At 48.6% G+C, this 13,849-nt stretch overlaps 1 protein-coding gene and 1 long non-coding RNA gene across 6 annotated transcripts in view; one reads left to right on the top strand and one right to left on the bottom strand.

Moving 5' to 3' along the window:
- The window catches only part of LOC115552620 (uncharacterized), a 1,976-nt gene extending 433 nt beyond the window's left edge, over positions 1-1,543 (top strand). Inside the window, exons 1-3 of one of the 3 annotated variants that reach the window (XR_003978348.1) lie at positions 1-33; positions 203-271; positions 538-1,543. The exon at positions 1-33 is cut by the window's left edge and continues 425 nt beyond it. This is a non-coding gene — a long non-coding RNA (uncharacterized LOC115552620). Of the gene's footprint in view, positions 68-202 lie in introns of all 3 variants that reach the window. The other 2 variants (XR_003978347.1, XR_003978346.1) reach the window with 2 other exon arrangements.
- Positions 1,544-3,874: 2,331 nt separating this feature from the next.
- On the bottom strand, positions 3,875-13,265 carry tamalin (trafficking regulator and scaffold protein tamalin). 3 transcript variants are annotated; one of them, XM_030360716.1, is made up of 8 exons: positions 12,906-13,265; positions 11,055-11,107; positions 9,689-9,743; positions 8,030-8,132; positions 6,858-6,951; positions 5,891-5,957; positions 5,179-5,245; positions 3,875-4,949 (listed from the first exon to the last, which is right to left on the bottom strand). In XM_030360716.1, exons 1-8 carry the CDS (start codon positions 13,101-13,103, stop codon positions 4,387-4,389), a joined length of 1,200 nt encoding a protein of 399 aa, XP_030216576.1. In that variant the 5' UTR covers positions 13,104-13,265; the 3' UTR covers positions 3,875-4,386. The 3 variants fall into 3 exon arrangements, with proteins under 3 accessions (XP_030216576.1, XP_030216586.1, XP_030216596.1); XM_030360726.1 differs by lacking the exon at positions 12,906-13,265 and adding an exon at positions 11,201-11,992; XM_030360736.1 differs by lacking the exons at positions 9,689-9,743; positions 11,055-11,107; positions 12,906-13,265 and adding an exon at positions 8,222-9,199.
- Between the last annotated feature and the right edge of the window lie 584 nt (positions 13,266-13,849).

Raw genomic sequence — 13,849 nt, 5'->3', positions numbered from 1 at the left:
TCTCCAGGGCCGAGTTCTTGGAAATGAAGAACGGTGAGTCCAAGACTCACCTCATGTTGTCATATATGTGAGTAATCATGGTTTCATTGAGAATCAACTTCATCTGGCCACCCTGATGGGGTGTTTATTGGTGGGGGCTTAGGAGAGCCCACTGTAGCCTATCCTATACTAGAGTAAACCCTGTGTTTTGTTGCTTTAACAGCTCCGGAAAACGCCAGTTGCCTGCTACAGCCTGATCCCGACCACTTCCTCTGTTTGGAAACCGGAAGAGGTTCTGCGTGTTGTTATCTTTCGTGCAGGCGTAGATACCAACTCATACGTCAATTGTACACTAGTGAATATGAGTGGTAGAAATACTAGAATTGGTTAGCTAGTGACTAATCACTCAGGGCCATGTAGGGAAGCCAACAAGGTCATTGGTGGGGAATTACATAAACATTTTTGTTGCTTTAAGATCGGGTTGAGGCGTATGATTTGAGTCATTCAGTCATTTCCTTCTATTGTTTCCTCCAGCTTTTTCTTTCTTTGTGTTCCTAGAGTAGAGACCCGCTGTCCTCAGCCCCACTCCATGCCAGCTCTGTGTTACACAACGTCCTGTGACGACCTCCCGCTCTCACTGGCCGGCTGGCTGTCCTGGTGGGCAGGAGGGACAGCGTTTGAGGGACGGGGTTTACCCAGGGGCAGCCCGGCCTCAAGGTTTCTTCAACCGCTGCCCGGAGTTCTGTTCCGTCATTCTGTTCTGTCTTCTCATTTGCGGATAACGTCATGAAGGGGGCAGCCGCATCGTTTGAGTAATGAGTGACACCTGTGTCCAGGAGGACTTCTCTCTCTGTGTTGTCTCACATGCACGTCGCAACCATTACTGATTACCTGAATATTCTCCAATCTTTACATGTTGTGTTGTTAGTTTCATTATCTTGTTCTTTTTTTATTCTTGTTTTCTTGAATACTGAGCATTATCGATGTCCACGGCTTGGGGTTAGGATGTAACGGTGTTACGTGACGTTTTGGATAAAAGCCCCCACCAACTGACTTATTTTTAGAAGGTGTAGTTGTAGTATTACTAGCGCTGCTATACAGATATATGGTATTTAATCATGTCTGCTGTTTAAATGTGTGACAGAGGAAATGAAAAGCGTCACCCCACAGCTTCCCTATCTAACAAAGTTGCGTACGCACACATCATAAAAGCAGGTATAAAAGAGGAACTGGTCCGATAAGCAACAAGCCTTCTTAATGCGCCAGCTGTGGTCTGTGTATTGACCCTAACTTCCTCAGTGTAATAGAGGGAAACTAAATGATTCACAGGATAGGTAAATATATATATTAGAAGTTTAATTCAAAAATGGTCGTGAATTGGAAGGATGTGGGTTAGGTGATTCTGAAATATTCATGTACACATCATTTAATGATTGATCCTTTTCTTCATGTTGGGCCTAAACAGAGTTGGGTTTGTTGAGATTTGCTCCTTGCCAGCTGTTGTGGTCAGAGGCTGAAGGAACCTGCCCATCTGTACACTGAAATAAAACCATATCCATTAACAGCCAGCCCCACCTGTCACTTAGTTGAGCAGGAAGCTGGTGTATGTGTGTCAGTGTGTGTGTGCCAGTGTGTGTGTGTGTGTGTGTGTGTGTGTGTGTGTGTGTGTATGTGTGTCAGTGTGTGTGTGCCAGTGTGTGTGTGTGTGTGTGTGTGTGTTGGTGGTGGTAATTTGAGCACAATTCAACCGCTGCAGCAGAAAGAAAGTCTTTCATTATCTTTCATGCTTGTTATCTTGGCAAACATCTTTACCTACAGTTATTGCCTCTGCCAACACACCCCCACATACACACACACAGGCATCCATACACACAACTGCATTTGTGCACAAGCACACACACACACACACACACACACACGGTCCATATCTCTGAGCTTGTTGGCAGTTTGCTGTCAGTCTCATTCAAGGCCTTCCCTTTAATCAGAAGGATTAACGGGAACTGCACCCATGGTGATCCACAATGAAACATTTGAACAATGTTCATATGAGTGAGCAGATCGATTACGAGGGGTTAAGAGATTGAACGAGACAGAGTGTATTTACACGCTGCTCTAAGTCCACCCTCACCCACCGCCTGTCCTCACACCTGTCGCGCGGCCAGGTGTCCCTTCTTGTATTGCGTTTGCTGTTGGCACAAATCATGTGAAGTCTGTTTCTTTAACATAAACACACACACACACAGAGACACACACACACACGTCTATTTTAGTTGATCTTTCATTCTGAAAATTGAGCGTCTGGTATATGACCTCACAGCTCTGCCCACATCCTGCGCTAACGTTGCTCGTGATATCTTCAGACACATCAACGCACGCACAGCCACCCACATTCAGCCCACGTGAGCCCGGTCCTTGGTTCTAAAGGCCTGTATTATGGTGTGCCTGGGATACGATTGCCCCAACAAGAATCCCATCCGCTGAGCAGAGGAGCAGCCAGCACTGGTGGAGTATGTCAAATTAGATTAGACAGTTCCTACTTCCATACACCTGAAATGCAAATGAGAAGCAAATGGACCACAGCGGGGGGGGGGGGGGGTCAGTCCTGAAGTCTCCTGGCTTTGATATGATCCAAAATGCTTGTTAATATCCCAAAACGATTAAAGTCTATGGTTGTGCTAATAACTGAAAATGTAAGGAGTTACGATAAGTGATTCGCGATTTGTACTCACGAGTATATTTACAAAAGGAGTGACTGTTTGGACTCATCGCAGCGGTTGTAGACAGTGCGGGCCTATCCTGTTGGAGCAAAGACAGAACAAACGCATCCCTATAGCTGTGGACAAACAGTGGCGTTTTACTGCGGGCTAGTGCTTAAAGCCCTGTTGGCCGCCCTCCCACTCTTCTAATCTGCCATTGTAAGAATTGCCAAATGCTCAGTGCAAAGCCTTTGTCTCAGACCTCCATTAAATGGCCCTTTCACACGTTGATTCTAGAAGACAATCATCGCGCCTGGTTAGTCCGTCGTTATGCCTTGGCCCTGAAAGCCCCATTTGTTACCAGCCCATGTTTTAAGCAACGACTAATGTGAATGACAAACCCTTACGTCAGATTCCTCTCCCACCCCCAGCAGTCTCCTCCCCACCCAGGACAACACAACACGGCTGAACTCCAGCACATGGCTCACATTCCAGCCCCCCCCCCCCCCTTCCCCCAATCATCAGCACGCCTGACGCGAGCGTGAATGAGTGACGGAGGACAATGTGGGGATCGTGGAGCAGACAAACAAGAAAAGTGAGCAAGTGACCACGGGTGACCTCAAGGGTCAGCTGTGACCCTGAAGTGAAAAGATGACCCCCAACCCCCCTTTTCTCCCCCACAACCTCCACCACCCTCTCAACACACACACACACACACACAGACCCAGTGGTCATCCGAGCCAGCCATGGGAACATGGTTGCTTGAAAGTGAAGGGCTAGGCAGCGTCGGCATGCAGCAGCGACATTAAGAAGGCGGTGTTGTATGGGATACAGGCATCAGCCTTTCTCCACACATTCCTCTGCATTCTCCCAACAATCATCTCTGTTCAGGCGCAGCACAAGAGCCTCCGCATATAAAAGCCTTGAAATCACGCGTAGCCAACAACATTTCTGCAGCCACAGAGAGTTCACCATCGCAGCTGAAGGGCACTAGTCTTTAACTGGAATGTGAGGGAATCTCTGACTGTGACTCTACCAAAACTGTTTATGAATCTCTGACTGTGACTCTACCAAAACTGTTTATGAATCTCTGACTGTGACTCTACCAAAACTGTTTATGCGAAGAAGGGAAGGAGTTGCTTTTAGTTTTAGTGAACCGATGTGAATGTCTCGAACAAAAGACTCATTCTTACAAGTTCTACAGGGATACAAACAAGCAAGTCGTTACCGAAATGCAACATTTATTTAAAAAAAATGGACTTTGGTGATAAATCAGGACAAAACTGAACCAGCCAAAAATGTTTTATACAAAATTCCGTCTCGAAAACTGACTTTAACAAGGCACCATTCATTCGAAAGGACAAAATAAAACTTGGTGCATGCAATCAAAACAATTAAGTAAAATAAATAAATAACTTAAAACAACCAAAAAACGTACAATGTCAAAATGTACAGGTGTTAAGCCCCCCCCCCACCCGGAACGAAGCCCCGCCCCCACCCTCCAGAGTCACGTGTAGGAAAAATAAGGTGCAATTGAGATGAACAATCAAGACTTTGGTCTCATTTCCTTTCCGCCTCTAGTCTTTGGCAGGGTTTTGTAATGGCTATTCTTTGGCAAGTCTTTGGCGTCCAGTCGGACGGGTTTTGCAACGCAGTTCTGAGCGCGTTCACACCGTTCCGGCCGAGGCTCTGGGGCTCTGGGGCTCGGGGCTCAGAGCTTGCTCTCCTCTTCCTCCAGGGGAAGGTTCAGCCCCGGGATGAACTTGAGCAGCCGCCGGCGGAAGCTCTTCTGCTTGGGCTTCCTCTGTGGCAGCGGGCCTCGCCCCAAGACCATCGGCCTCTCGCCCGAAGGAATGGTCGTCGACGAGGTGGTCGACGAGGGTTCCCGCACGTAGCTGCGCGTGCTGGCGCTGCGCGTGAGCTGCGTCTTGGCCGTGGAGAACAGCTCGCTGGCCGGCCGCAGACGCAACTTCCTCTGCGGCGTCGGAGCCTCCGTCTTCTTCTGCTGCTGCTGCTCCTCGCCGCACACCTTGCCGTTGCCTGTTCCGTTAGCGGTGCCGGTGCCGGTGCGCTCCGCCTGGTAGAGGCAGGTCTGGTAGAGGGGGTCCTCCTCCCCGGCGGTGGCGGTGCTGAGGGCGCTGGCGCTGCTGCTGGTGCTGCCGCCGCCCGTGCAGCGCGCGGCGCGCAGCACGGCCGGGCTGGGCGCGCCCAGGCTGCCATAGATCCCCGCCGACTCCAGGGACTCGTAGGCGGCCGCGTCGCTCAGCACAATGCCTGCAGGGGGGGGGGGAGAGGTTCAGACACTTTTGGGGGGGGGGGGGACGACGACGACGACATGTGGCGCACAGAGACGTGGTGACGAGCTACTGAAGTTGGACGCCTGCAAGAGGGCTGTCTGGATGTAGCACTGAAGATGCAGTGGAATAATTTGTTGACATTCTCTAGCAGTACTATATCTATCCAGCTGTATCTATAGAACTATGTGGGACGTCTCAGGACCTACCGTGAACCAGCCGTTGCTCCTGCACCATCAGTGATCGAAACTCGTCCCACTTTTCATGCAGAGTTTGCTGAAAGTTCAAACACGCCGTTAATTCTTCTACACAAATTGAGAAGACATCACACATCTACTTAAAGTCGTATGGCCGTGTTTGCGTGGGTATGCATCTCAAAACAAAAGCTCGTCCGACACCGGGCGCACATGGGCTAAGCCTGGAGCAGATGGGCTAATTTTGAGGGGGGGGGGGGGGGGGGGGGCTGCCTCTCCCGGGACGCCCTGGACAGGCTGCTCCGTGCAACAGAATGCAGCCGTGTCCACCGCTCAGACCCCGCGCACACGCACGGCCGCTAGCGCGCCGCAAGAAGCTACAGCCGCTGCCTTGTGACAGGTGGGAGCGTTGTAGCCAGGGGGGGTTGAGGCGTGGGGTTGTCAATAACAGGTGGGGCGGGGGGTTGGTCCCGGGTTCTATATCCAGCGTGCAAGCACGTTGGTGGTGGGGAATCCGTGTTCTCTTGGCAGTTTAAAGTGCTGGCCGTGCATACATTCTGAACTCTGAGGGAGCTGGTCATTAGCAGCTAGTTAGTGTGTGTGTGTGTGTGTGTGTGTGTGTGTGTGTGTGTGTGTGTGTGTGTGTGTGTGTGTGTGTGTGTGTGTGTGTGTGTGTGTGTGTGTGTGTGTGTGTGTGTGTGTGTGTGTGTGTGTGTGTGTGTGGTACCTTCAGGTACTGCAGGCGAGCCTCTAGCTCTGCTTTCCGTATGGAGTCGCTGTACACCGTCTCCAGCCTGCAGCAGAACAACAAAGCAGTCAGATTAGTTGCAATGCTGGAACGCAGGCAGTAAATGCTACAAGGTTCCACATGGAATAGGCCCATTAAAAAAGGGAAACGCTAGTTTGAGCCATGTTAAAACACTGCTTCACGAGACACAGGAAATGGACCCAAAATTGAGTCTCTAGTCTTAAGAGTGACTTCACAAGGAAAGAAATACACAAAACAGATGTTTCTACCAACACACTTTGGTGTCGAGTGTCTTTTAGATCACAGTTGAGGTCTTCCTATTTTATAGAGCAGCTTTCAACTTCAATGCCTAGTTAAACTCTAGCTAATACGGACGCCCGATGGCTCCAATAAAACGTTCTGATGATTCTCATGTGGTTCACAGCCCGTCTTCAAAAAGCCAGCATGAGGAGGATGTTGGACTAATTGGTCGGTCCGTCTTTATGAGATAAGAGTCAGAATGCAGTTGAACACCCACCCGAGGGCTGGACTAATTAGAAGACTTTAACCGGGTGTTGAAAGGCCTTAATTGCTTCCACTTCGGCTAACACATCCCAGTCTTACAAAACATCACAACCTTACTTACATTTATAAGTTAGTAAAAAGAAAAGAAAAAGAGATCTTCATAGATATATCTATATAGATACATATTTTGTGAAATACTTAAGCACTGTGTGACATACTTGGAGGAACTGACCAAAATGTATAACAAAAGCATGTAATTTGAGCTCCTTTCATCGCCAAAACAACCAAACCATCACATGTAGCATGAGTTGGCATAACTCAACCCCTGTTTCCTTACAAAAGATGCACTTCTGATACAATTCACTTTGTCACGACACCGAAACCAACAATCATCCCATTATGATGATAGATCAACCACACACACACACACACACACACACACCTGATGGAGTTGCCGCAGGCCCTGATGAGCTGGACGATCTCCTTGTGGCGGAAACCGTCGACGGCGGCCTCGTTGACGCTGGAGATGGTGTCCCCTGCGTGAGCAAAAAATACATCTGTGAACCAACCACCCTCAGATGTGCTCCTCTGTGGCTGGTGTTCAGGCCTACGAGGCCAAGTCCAAATGAGAGTTGGCCGGAACCAAGCGTTTCCCCTCCACATGCGATACAAATGTTTCACTACGAATGTGCACTCGTGGCATTTGACCGCTCCTTGCACTCATTAATTAAAACCATTTGTTTTTATTTGTTTCTATGTATATTCGACCCAACTCGTGTTATAAGGCTCCTCAATAGCCGAATCAGAGCCACTATTCACCCTTTAAAGTTGAGAATGTTTTTTTGTCTTGTGAGACATTATGAGACACAATGACCCAACTGCTCTTGTACATTATCCAAAACAAATAAATAAATCAATTAGACGAGGTTCAAACATTATCTTTGAGAGGCAGACATTTTCTCATTGGTGATATTTTTAGAGTCAACAGACACTGGCTCATCATTGTCGTCTGTTGACGTCACGCTGAGTGAGGAAAGCCGCGAAGGAGGGCATGCGAGGAATGAGGGAAGTGAAACTGGAATGACATGGCCAGGTTGGACTGAGGAAGAAGTCACATGATCTGCACGACAGATGGGGACAGCAGCGCGTGACGCTCGTGCCATTGTTCCTAACAACTAACCAGAAACGTTTACAGCATCTGCCATCATATGAATCCTCAAACTTATCAGTGCAGTACTGTTTCATAAGCAGGCCATTTCCATCCAACTCTGAGTTAGAAGAACAAATGTGTGCCATAAGAAAGTAACACTGCAATAAAAAAAGTGTTTTTACTAGTCCAGTCTGGCACGTTAGTGAGAGCTAGCAGACTCCTGTTGGATGGCCCTCTTTTAGCCTCTCTTTTAGCGTTTGTCGACTAAATTAGCCTCTCTTTTAGTGTTTGCTGACAGGAAAATGAGTTGACGCATTGTTATATTTGTACTTCCTTAAAGCAGGCTGAAACCAGAGTGTGTGTGCACAAAAAAGGGAAGATCGGGAGCTTGGCAGGAAGAATCTAAAATAGCGATCGATTTTCAATTCTGCTTTAGATGGCCAAATCTAAAGGTTAACACTTACCAACTTTGAGTCCTGCTTGCTGGGCGGGGCTATCGTCGTGCACCTTGCACACAAACGTGCACATCTCCACCGAGTTCTGGTCCTGGTGGTGCAGCCCATAGGTCTGGAGGAACACAAACACAGGACGCCATTAACACTCTACTGGTGGGTGCCACAATGTTTAAGGATATGCAACCATTTGGAAAAACATACATGGTTCCCCAATAAACCACTGAAAGAGACGCCGATAGTCGATGCAAAGGCTTAGACAAACACAGATAATACTGATGATTAGCAACCAGACATTGCTGATATGCAAAGCAAGTCTTTCAGTTCCCTCATCTGGCAGACTGTTCACCAGTCTTTATAAAATGGTGTGTAGTTAAAAAAAATCATGTCCGACCTTAACCTTTGGATATTGTTTTTGGTAACCATGCGCTGCCAAGTAATCATTCGCAGTTTCTGTTCCTCTATGAGCACGGAACAGAAGTGTAAAACCCACCCTTCATCCCAGCAGCTACAACAGTCAGTCAACTGGTATCAGCGGGCCTACCGCCTTCCTCTGTAACCATGGTGACAGGAAAACATGCTTCCTTGAGAGGAAAATACTTTTGTGCACTTTGACAAAGTTACGCACACATCAGACTATAAATAATAGACCTATGAATACCATCTGGTTCTTTTTGTTGTCAAAATATAGAATATGTCTCATGCTTATAGATGACACTTCATCCTTGAAAAGGAAAACATATCTCAATACAAGCGCCGTAGTATTTCGGATGATGGTTTACACTAGCCAGTTAGTTTCAACGCAAGCTTCTTGTTCTGAGCGGTGGGGCAGTGGGGCAACACCGCATGCAAACTATTCTATGAATTTGAATACTTGAACCATGGAGGACATGGCGGTAAACACGATGCCAAGACGGTGACGTCACACCACGAGGCCCGCGGCACGCAGCGACGCTTTGCAGTCATCCATCTCATCTCTGACTGCCTCACTTCCTGTCGGCCGCGACACGACAGGAAGGGCGGGGAACATCCAGCCGCGCAATAAATAGAACAATATTTCAGTTTGGACCGGTCTAGACCGCACCGCAGAAGAGAAGATGTTTTCTCTCTGGGGGCCGAGCGACACCAGACCTCTGTGAACAGCAGCAGAGGGCCGACCACAGAGCGGGCCGTGACTGCGCCACCGCCAGGGCTTCAGACGGGCGCCCGAGGCCCCGCCGCGGCCGTGTTCCGGGCTGTTCTGGCAGGAATGCGCCGACCTCAGCTCCACACTGGGGAGATTGTGCGGCGGCCCTGAAGGGCCCGGGGCCGCGGAGGAGAGGACACGCTTGTCGAGGTTAAATGTGCAACGACAAACAAAGTTATGTCTGCTGAGAGCGTCCCGAGGGCACGACAGCAACGAGGAACACACAGGTGATCCATGAGAAGCAGACGAGGGTACCGTAACCAGGGCTCGAAATAGAGGAGGACTGGGTGGCGGCGTGGGAGCGCTGGGACGGGGGTGGGACCGATGCGTGACCAACGGCCCAGACACCCATCAGAGGGATAGTATCAGGAGGGGGGGGGGGGGTGTCATGAGGAAGGCCAACTCGTCTGCAGAAGTCCCATTTGACGTCTCTAGGAGAGCAACAGGTAACCCTCCACCAGCGCACTCCGTATCGGTCCTCTTACCTGGATCTCAAAACCAAAGGACTCCTCCTCCGTTTTCTCCAGGACGACCACCTTCCTGGAGACACGACAAGACACCACACATGAATACAGCATGTCATCATCATTTCAATGTTCACTCACATCCACTTGCTCAATTTATAGCCTTTTCTAACGCTTTATCTAGTCTATTTTGTTTCATCATTTCATTTTTTCAATTTTGACCTCAAGTGATGGCTTACTGACAAGGCTGGAAAACAGCGAACTTGATACATAGTTCTGCATTTTCATTATGAGAACTCCACCCTTTGTTGCCTCATCGACCCAGGGCCAATCTCTACATTCACAGAACGACTGATAACAGGATTGTCAGTTAAAGTGGAGGAAGCGATGAGGAACCTTGCTGCGATCCTTCTGGGCTTAAAAACCTTTTTCAGGGTTATCAGCTAAGGGATTTAAAATATGCGAGACGCAGCCTTGAAAGCCATTCTGGAGACTGGTAATATGAACAGAGATTGGATCCATCCGTGGGCCTTTAAACCCCTAGTGAGGAGAGATTAGGCGAAGATGAACCAGAGTGATACTGTGATACAATAACACAGAGCATAATGTCTGCTGGAAGACCCGGAAAAACAGCAGATAAGCGAGCGTCATGGTCGAGTGCAACTTTATGCAAATCCCAGTGCAGCGACAGAAGTGGACAAGAGTTCCCTTGTAGCCCGTAGCGTGTGGACGTCACGATTGTAACTGTACAGGGCTGCCACCGTCTCCGTGGTCGTCACAATTTATCCCAGCTCTGGGGCAGAATATCATACATAGTAATGACCAGGGAGACGAAGAGATTAGTGTTGTGATGAGAGTCGGCTACTGACTCTAGCCATGAGAGTCAAGAGGCCTTATGGATGTCTGCAAGCCACAACAACGACTCTCTTTACACCACCTGCTTATTCTTTGATATTAAGAAACACAACTTTTACCATCACAGGCTATGATTAGGTAGCAGAAGGGAGTGATTATACTTAATGTACGCACTTATTGTATGTCGTACGTCCTGCTACTCAAAAAAAGGGTTAGTTGTGTAGCATCTTATCCAAGCCATCTTTGTAGTATACAGGGAATGGGTGAACCTAGCGATTGTTAGTGCTTGGCACTTGGTTCTATGAACATCCTTACTGTACCGACAGCAATATATTGTTTCACCTTCTTCTGACATATGCACTTATTGTCAGTCCCCATGGGCAAAAGTGTGTGCTAAATGCCCTGAATGTGAATGTAAATGTAAATGATTATTAAAAAGAAGTATGGATGAACACGGCACCAGGAGATCCGGTGCGGGAGAGGGGGGAAGATTAGACACGGGAGAGAGCAGGAGGTGGGGGGGGGGGCGTACCTTTGAGGTTCGGGGGACTGCGCCAGCGGTTTCCATTTCTGCAGTCCGCCTCCCTGTGAGGACGGAGAGGGGGAAGGAAACGTGCGTAAGTTACCACAACACCACACCTCCTCCGAGGGCTTAGACGCCGTCCGCGTCAGACTTACCGGGGCTTTCCGCTCCGCTTTCATGGACGTATACCTACGTCTGCACGCCCTGCCTTTGAACAGGACGCCTGTGTACACGTGACATGGGGCTGGGTCTGAGCGGCACAATTAAAAAGGCCCTCAAACCAGAACGACCAGTCGGGCAAATCTTTGTTGACCTAATTACACACCTGTTGGTAAACAACACAGTCCATGGAGGAGGAGCTATTTAGAGCGATTACATCAAACACGATGACCTCATGGAGCTTTTGCCATAGGCCTGTTATTAAAACTGATATACTCTGTGTAGAAAATACATCTTTATCCAGCTTCATAAAGCTACACCATTGACATAGGTCTAGCACTAGTAGACGTGGCCTATACCCACAATTGCCACATTGAGGGGGAACCCAGGGGAAATAACGTGCTAGGGCAGGGGTCCCCCCCACCCCACCTTACTGTAAATACGAAGGATATCTCTTCTGCTGAGCTGCGCCTAATCAGTCCGGTCCATTCACCTCTGTTCCACCTCCATGTCCTCTACCGCTGCTCATATGAAAGGCCGCTTTGTGGGGCAGCTGCTGGCTGGGCTGTAAATGTTGCTCTCTTTATTTCCCCAACACTTACAGAATTGTCCCAAGCCCTTCTCAATGCGTGCATTTACCCCCCCACCCCAAGAGACCAATGAGAGCACAGTGGACTCCCGGTCCCTGAACACAATGCACAGTGTTGTTGCCGGAGACTGGATCCCAAGTCAATGAGCCCTTGGGCCCGAGAACACCTAAACACCGCCCCCCCACTCCAACACACACACACACACCCACCCACCCACCCAGCCGGTTCCAGACTTACGCATAGTAGGGGATTCTCATCCATTTATGGGTTTAGGGAGAGAAACAAAAAAATATACACTAAAAGTTTAGGATACATCTGCCTGCATGAACTTTGCGTGAATAAATAAGATATTTTCTTCACAAGATCCTTGAGTTTAGAAGACAGTTAATATGCTCAATAGAAAAACATTACACTTAACTTACCCACAACGGATACGTTAATTTCATTTAAATTAATTCAGCAAAGGTTTGTTAGGTCTGTCCTCAGGCAATTCCGTTTACTTCCAAGTCGAATGTGAGCAAATTAACTCTTCAGTTGTTCAAATATGTTGACGAATAAAACCGTTTTTAAATGTCTGCGCAAACACACTGTACAACCTGGGGGACTGGATGGCTCTGAACATCATCCTTAGCAGATGCTTATCAAACTGCATTTGACACACTGACTGACTCCACTGTGTGTTGGGGGTCTAAGAACATATGTTGGGGGTCCACATCCCTGTATGTTGGCGGTCCTCCTACCCCATCACTGTATGTTGGGGGTCCACATAGTGATGTGGACCTCCAACATACAGTGGTTTGGTTAGGATGCCTCCCGATGGTCGCTACAAGTGCATCACGTGTCAAGTGATATTCTGTTGCACCTCATGCGCATCTATCTTTTCTTCACCTGCGTGTTTTGACAATTTTAACGTGTTGATCCTTGCAACATTTAACATATAATTATTAAGCTTATGCATAATTCATAAAATAAAAATCGTGTCAAGTCGGTCCAAAAGGAAACACCTAATTGCAAATGCACTTTCTAACATGGTGATGGGGGCCACCACACTCCTGCCCTTACTTCACAGCTACAGAGAAAGTTTGGTCCCAGGATCCGGGGAACTACTCACCCTGTTGAAGGTCCGGGGCAATGTCCCGCCGGAGTACGCTAAAGTTTTGTAGTTGTAAACCTCCGAGGAATTTGGTCGCAACTCCACCGTTTTGCAACTATCTGACTTTGATGAAGGGAAATAAATGTCATTATCCTGAATTGATAATCCACCCTGAGGATTGTTGGAATTGACCTTCTTCAGCCTCCTGAAAGTCATTGTTGTGCTCCACTATTAAAGATACCAAGTGCAGACAAATAACTGAGTAAGTATTCTCTCGCTAAAACGTGATGAACTTCCCAGTGTCCGCTGCAGTGTGGTTGTGACTGTGAGAGGCAACATGTGAGCAGCTGAAGGGTTCCTCCTGGTGATTCACTCAGGGGCGGGGCCTCAGAGAGAACCGCGTCCCCGACCCACGGAGAACCAATGGGACGGGGTGCTCCACATTGGCGTTATTAACGAGAGAGAGCGAGAGAGAGCGACAGCGAGAGAGAGGGCGAGAGGGCGAGAGGGCGAGAGAGAGAGAGAGAGAGAGAGAGAGAGAGAGAGAGAGAGAGAGAGAGAGAGAGAGAGAGTGAGAGAGAGAGAGAGAGAGAGAGAGAGAGAGAGAGAGAGAGAGAGAGAGAGAGAGAGAGAGAGAGAGAGAGAGTGAGAGAGAGAGAGAGAGAGAGAGAGAGAGAGAGAGAGAGAGAGAGAGAGAGAGAGAGAGAGAGAGAGAGAGAGAGAGAGAGAGAGTGAGAGAGAGAGAGAGAGAGAGAGAGAGAGAGAGAGAGAGAGAGTGAGAGAGAGAGAGAGAGAGAGAGAGAGAGAGAGAGAGAGAGAGAGAGAGAGAGAGAGAGAGAGAGAGAGAGAGAGAGAGAGAGAGCGAGAGCGCGAGAGCGAGAGAGCGCGGTACTTCCGACAGAGGGGGTCCGTTTCCGTCACATTTTTCGTGAAATTCTCGCTCCGGGATCTGCTATCTGATA

The sequence above is a fragment of the Gadus morhua genome, chromosome 1 (genome assembly GCF_902167405.1).
Source record: "Gadus morhua chromosome 1, gadMor3.0, whole genome shotgun sequence".
NCBI lineage: Eukaryota > Metazoa > Chordata > Actinopteri > Gadiformes > Gadidae > Gadus > Gadus morhua.
Note: the sequence above shows the minus strand (reverse complement) of the source record. Positions and strands in the feature narration are given on the sequence as shown.